Here is a 6,852-nt window from a genome sequence, read left to right as displayed (position 1 = left end):
ACTAAAGACCAAGTAAAGAGAACCTTAGGCCCACCAAACTCATTGAGCTCACTAAGCTCAGAAGCAGTCAAAAACTCAAAGGCCCATGAAGCCCAAAACTAGGTCCAATAAGCTTAAAACCCAAAAAGTCATATACTAAGGCCCATAATACAAGACCAAGCAATATAAACTCCTATACTACCAAATATATGAGAAAGGTGGTCATCTATGTAAAATCCAAGTAAAGAGAACTTTAGGCCCATCAAACCCATTGGGCTCACTAAGCTCAAAAGCAATTAAAAGTCCAAAGGCCCATGAAGCCCAAAACTAGGCCCAATAAGCTTAAAACCCAAAAAGTCTTATACTAAGGCCCATAATACAAGACCAAACAATATAAACTCCTATACTACCAAATATATGAGAAAGGTGGTCATCTATGTAAAGTCCAAGTAAAGAGAACCTTAGGCCCATCAAACCCATTGGGCTCATTAAGCTCAAAAGCAATCAAAAGTCCAAAGGCCCATGAAGCCCAAAACTAAGCCCAATAAGCTTAAAATCCAAAAAGTCTTATAATAAGGCCCATAATACAAGACCAAACAATATAAACTCCTATACTACCAAATATATGAGAAAGGTGGTCATCTATGTAAAGCCCAAGTAAAGAGAACCTTAGGCCCACCAAACCCATTGGGCTCTCTAAGCTCAAAAGCAATCAAAAGTCCAAAGGCCCATGAAGCCCAAAACTAGGCCCAATAAGCATAAAACCCAAAAAGTCTTATACTAAGGCCCATAATACAAGACCAAACAATATAAACTCCTATACTGCCAAATATATGAGAAAGGTGGTCATCTATGTAAAGCCCAAGTAAAGAGAATCTTTGGCCCACCAAACCCATTGGGCTCACTAACCTAGTTTTGTACTTCATGGACCTTTGGGCTTTTATTTTGGTCTTGTATTATGGGCCTTAGTATAAGACTTTTTGGGTTTTAAGCTTATTGGGCCTAGTTTTGGGCTTCATGGGCCTTTGGACTTTTGATTGCTTCTGAGCTTAGTGAGCCTAATGGATTTGGTGGGCCTAATGTTCTCTTTACTTGGGCTTTATATAGATGACCACCTTTCTCATATATTTGGTAGTATAGGAATTTATATTGTTTGGTCTTGTATTATGGGTCTTGGTATAAGACTTTTTGGATTTTAAGCTTATTGGGCCTAGTTTTGGGCTTTATTGGCCTTTGGGCTTTTGTTTACTTTTGAGCTTAGTGAGCCCAATGAGTTTGGTGGGCCTAAGGTTCTCTTTACTTGGGCTTTACATGGATGACCACCTTTCTCATATATTTGGTAGTATAGGAGTTTATAATGTTTGGTCTTGTATTATGGGCCTTAGTATAAGACTTTTTGGGTTTTAAGCTTATTGGGCCTAATTTTGGGCTTCATGGGCCTTTGAGCTTTTGACTGCTTCTGAGATTAGTGAGCCCAATGAGTTTGGTGGGCCTAAGGTTCTCTTTACTTGGTCTTTACATGGATGACCACCTTTCTCATATATTTGGTAGTATAGGAGTTTATAATGTTTGGTCTTGTATTATGGGCCTTAGTATAAGACTTTTTGGGTTTTAAGCTTATTGGGCCTAGTTTTGGGCTTTGTGGGCCTTTGGGCTTTTGTTTACTTTTGAGCTTAGTGAGCCCAATGGGTTTGGTGGGCCTAAGGTTCTCTTTACTTGGACTTTACATAGATGACCACCTTTCTCATATATTTGGTAGTATAGGAGTTTATAATGTTTGGTCTTGTATTATGAGCCTTAATGGATGACCACTTTTCTTATATATTTGGTAGTACAAGAGTTTATATTGTTTGGTCTTGTATTATGGACCTTAGTATAAGATTTTTTGGGTTTAGGGTTTAGGGTGTAGATGTAATTTAGTAGAATGAAAAAAAATATATTATTTTGCTTTAAAAAATTCGTGTGACAAATTTGTAGTTAGAACGGGCCGTTCCGTTTTCAGAACGGCCCGTTCTGATTTAATTATTGATGTGTCATTTTTGAATTCGGAACGGGTCGTTCTGATGTTGGAACGGGCCGTTCCGTTCCATTTGTCATGTGTTTTTTTGTCATCTGGAACGGCTCATTCTGGTCTAATATTTATTTGTTATTTGTTCATTTGGAATGGCCCGTTCTGATTTCAGAACGGCCCGTTCCGAGTGTCAGTAGCAACTGCGTCTGTTGCCACGTGTTTTTTTTTTTGGGTAATTTAAAAAAAAATCAGTAAAAAAATCAAAAATTTAGATCCAGTGTGATAAGGTGTATTATGATCTATTAGTTTAAATGCATCTAAGGGTGAAAACTGATGATGCACCCATAGACCACTTGTGAAAGTGGTCTTTCACATAATTCACCCCTATCATAACCAAGGCCGGCACGGATGATATCTCTAATCATGATTTTACGTACAAAACAGAGATTGAACCGAATCCTTAATTAATATATAAATATTGAGTCACTTTTGCTAATGACCTTCAATATGATATAAGGCTTTTTGACATATAGAAACACATTTTATTTTATTTCTGGTCTCAAATATCTTAAATTTTATATTAAAATAACTTTTCCAATTTTTTTAAATTTTTTTTCCAGTAAATAACCTATGGCTGGTAATTTCACTGCCTCACTTATACTTAAGAACTTAATCGTAGAAGCTTCAATAGCAGTTTCACTCGGTCCTACTTTGCCAAGTTTCCAACTAAATCCAAAATAAAAAAATATAGAAAAAAAGGCAAAAATAAAGTTATCCAAACATATTTTATCTTTTGTATTATCTATCCTTCCTCAAATATGCACCGCAAATGAATAAAGAGCTCTGACAAAAACGTGGAACCATACCCAATTGACTTAACATTCTCGAAATAGATCACTCTAGTTTCCAAGTTGAAGAGAAAAGGTAAACTTTTCAACCAGCAAAACAAGTTATTTTGGTTTCGCCAGTTTAATTTTACAAAAGCCCTTTTGATGCATTTTGCAGCGTTTAATTGGAGGACTAAAAAAGTGATCATGGCTTGGTCCCTTTCTTCTTGTGCCATCACAAAGCCATTTTTGAGGGTCCAAGACAGAAGCTTGAGCCATGAAGTTCAGAGAACAAATAGTTCAGTAGCATTTATAAGGTGTGAATCAAAAGAGTTGCCAGAAAAAGGTTCCAAAAAGTTGGAAATAGGGTCTCCCATAATTTTTATTGAAGCTCCAAAGATGATTAAGACTGCAGCTACTATGCCCTGCCTTAGGGTTAATTCTGGCCTAGTCAAGCCTGGTGATGTTGGAAGGTATTTAATTTACCTCATCATATACACTTATCTCTTCAAATACCAATGTTCAATTCTCCAAATATATGTGTGCATATTCAATTCATTCAACTAATAGTAGAGTTTAATTTTTTTTTTTAATAACTTTAGAGTTTGATTTTCATATAATATCTCAGATTTTTATATCAACTAAACATAAACAATTTTAGAAAAATCATTAAAATAGATTCACTTTCTCTTTCTTTTTTTTAATCTCTTTCTTCCCCCTCTCAGTCTCTCTTAATTTAGTTTACATTTTGTTTGACTCTGATATATGAATTTTGTGAGCATCAAATCAAATGCTTATGTAATAGCAATTGGGTAATTAATTTGGTGCAGGATTGTTTCAAGAAAACCAAAAGATGTGTGGGCAGTGAGGTTAAGCATTGGAACTTATCTTATAGATGGGAAATATTTTCAGCCCTTGGATCTGGCTGAGGCTGAGCATAACTGAATAATCAGTTAATGACTCAGAAATTCATCCTAAAACACCTTCACTCAATGCCAACATGTTAAATTAGATGTGTAATATTTTTGTATATTTTTTTACTGTATTCTGTAAATTAATCGAGTAGACTATGAAATTAATGTTTTTCTTTTTGTTAAAGAAAAAAACATATTGCCCTATTTTATGTATTTATTGGTAAATATAGTAGCTTAATCTCTCATACTGAATTCCTAATTTTAATGTGTGTTTTGTTTTTTTGTTGGAGGGATGGGAATAGGAATTATTGAGTTTCCCAACCTCCTCATTGTTTAAGTCAAACCCAAGTCTGTCTCTTAGATCACTAGGTGCTTACTGCTGCTTGATTCACTTTTCTTAGTCACATATATCCATCCAATTTTATTATTTTAAAGTTTCTTGATGATGACATTTGATAATTTAGTCATTGGATACTTGAAAATATGCGATGATAGAATTGGATATATAAAATTAAGTGCCACATTCTTTTCAGTGTGCTATTTTAAATATTTTTTTAATTAATTAAAATTTATTAAAAAAATATAAATTTAGTAAGTCTCTCATTTTACTTAATAATTCGCTCTTGACTTTATAATTTTTAATAAATTTTAATTAATAAAAAATATGTGTTAAGAAAATTGTATTAGAGAATGTTTTATTAACACGATTTAAAAATTAATCGCTAGCTAGTTTCTTTTTCATCTAAATTTGTTAGTTTATTGCATTAGAAATGAATTAATTTTCTGTTGTAAAAAAAAGTAATGTGATACTTTTGTTCTTTAATCAATTATTAAATTGAATAATCAATTTGAGCATAATTTAAATATATCATTTTATCTTTTAAATAGGATAAAATTATAATATATATATATATATATAATTATTTTTTTTCAACACTTTAATGGAGGATTTAAAGACTAGGTGTTCATTTTTCTTATTAAGTTGTTACACAAATGTTATCACAGTAGTAATTAATTTATCAATGGAATTTTGGACAATTAGAAAGGTCTAATGTAACATTTTATGATAATATCTTATTTAAAATTATATTTTGTAATAATATTTTTGAGTATGACATAAATTTTTCTTTTAATAAATTCATAAATTTTACTTTTTATACGAGTCAACATGCTTGATATTTAAAAAGATAATTTCATATTTTATAAAAAAAAATAATAGATAAATATTTATGATTTTAATTAACAAATTTAATATAATAATAATAATCATTATTATTATTTATTTAAATAAGCCAGTATGTAAAGTCTAATAGATTTTTTAAATGATCTAAAGCATGATCTTTTAATAAAGTAAACTTTAATATAAAAAAAAAAATTAATCTTACTTATTTTCTATAGAAATCATCACTTGTACCCCATGTAAGTTGTTATAGGTTATTTATTGAGTGACCTAACTTATTTTCTAATGCAACGCATGTTGTCCATGGGATTTCCCTTGACTCATCCTTCTTGGTCCATGCTCAAGGTCAAGCAGGTGGGATTTGGTGCTTATAGGACAAAAACCAATGGCAGTTGGAAGTTTTGAATCATTCTTCACAATATATCCATTTGAAGATTCTCAATGGAAGTAATTCATGGTACTATACCATGGTCTATGCTAGTCCCCACGTCTAGGGACGTGTTCAACTTTGGAAGGATCTCTGTACGATTGCTACTCAGGTGGCCCATGGAACTTGATAGGAGATTGTAATGCTATTATGCATTCTTATGAGCGTTAGGGTGGCTCGCCTAGTTCGTCAATTTGGGGTGACAATGCTTTTTGGAAGTTTGTTAACCATTGTAACCTTATAGATATTGGCTATCAAGGTGCTCCCTTCACTTGGCATAGAGGTCTTCTTTATGAACGTCTTGATCGATCCTTGGTCTCTTATGATTGGCATATTAGCTTCCCTGATGTGTCTCTCATTCATCTCAATCCTTTCAAATCAGACCACTCTCACATTTTACTTCGTTTTGGCTTAGATGAGAATCTGAGAAGAAGAAAGAGACCATTTCGATTTGAAGCTGCGTGGATGACCCATGAAGCCTTTCAGGGTCTCATGCAACGAGAGTGGCATGTTGAACAAAATTGGAACCATAGAGTTGATCATATGAAAAAATCCTTACTGAATTGGAATAGTCACACATTTGGAAATGTATTCCATGCTAAGAGATGTTTGCTTCGTCGGCTTCAAGGTATTGCTTGTAAATTATATCAAGGGCCTAATAGGTTCTTAGAAGCTACATGTTGAGCTTTGGATAGAGCTAAACATTATTTTATCAAGGGAGGAAGCGATTTGGTATCAAAAATCCCGCTGCAAATGGCTAATGATGGATGATCAAAATACTCATTATTTCCATGGCACTACTGTTGCTAAACGAAGGAAGAGTAGGGTGGACAGACTCATGAATCATAATAACGAATGGGTCTCTCAACCAGAAGAATTGGCAGTTATGGTTACAAATTACTACAAAGATTTATTCACTGACTCAGGAGATTATCAAAACTACCACATGACTAGAGCCTTCCCTACTCTTGATGAAGCAGAATTATTTGAGATTGGTAAACCGATTGAGGATGCTAAAATCTACCAAACGGTCAAACACATGGGTAGCTATAAAGCCCCAGGCCCTGATGGTTTTCAGGCTATTTTTTATCAACACCAATGGTCTTTAATTGGACCTACTATTTATCAACTAATCCATGATTTTGAGGAAGAGCCTTCTCGAGTAGCTGCTGTAAATGACACGCTAATTGTCTTTATTGCAAAAGTGGAAGTGGTGACCAATTTGAAACAAATGAGACCTATTGGTCTGTGCAATGTTTTCTATAAAATTCTTGCCAAGGTCCTATCTCATAGGCTCAGCCAGGTAATGGAGAAACTTATTCACCCGAATCATAATGAAGGAAGTGAACAATGCTTATATAATGAAGATATGTTGGAGTCTCTTTACGGAAACTGACAAATTATGGGTTCAAGTGATAAGAAAGAAATACAGTTGTTCTAATGATAAAGTTGAAATCATGTTCTAAATATGTGTAGCAGAAATAAAAAGATCTACTTTATGCTAAAACCACACA

General features: G+C 33.5%; 2 protein-coding genes across 2 annotated transcripts; both read left to right on the top strand.

Moving 5' to 3' along the window:
• The first annotated feature begins 2,755 nt into the window (after window positions 1-2,755).
• CRR42 (DUF3148 family protein) lies at window positions 2,756-3,983 on the top strand. The gene is made up of 3 exons (XM_020348842.3): window positions 2,756-2,914; window positions 2,996-3,290; window positions 3,648-3,983. The coding sequence occupies exons 2-3, from the start codon at window positions 3,025-3,027 to the stop codon at window positions 3,760-3,762; spliced, it is 381 nt and encodes a 126-aa protein (XP_020204431.1). The 5' UTR covers window positions 2,756-2,914; window positions 2,996-3,024; the 3' UTR covers window positions 3,763-3,983.
• Window positions 3,984-5,214: 1,231 nt separating this feature from the next.
• LOC145954971 (uncharacterized) lies at window positions 5,215-6,022 on the top strand. The gene is made up of 2 exons (XM_083069665.1): window positions 5,215-5,265; window positions 5,510-6,022. Exons 1-2 carry the CDS (start codon window positions 5,215-5,217, stop codon window positions 6,020-6,022), a joined length of 564 nt encoding a protein of 187 aa, XP_082925791.1.
• The last annotated feature ends 830 nt before the right edge of the window (window positions 6,023-6,852 follow it).

Source organism: Cajanus cajan, chromosome 2 (genome assembly GCF_000230855.2).
Source record: "Cajanus cajan strain Asha chromosome 2, NIPB_CcT2T_4, whole genome shotgun sequence".
Classification (NCBI taxonomy): domain Eukaryota; kingdom Viridiplantae; phylum Streptophyta; class Magnoliopsida; order Fabales; family Fabaceae; genus Cajanus; species Cajanus cajan.
The sequence above is the reverse complement of the archived record's forward strand: the minus strand, read 5'-3'. Positions and strand labels throughout refer to the sequence as shown.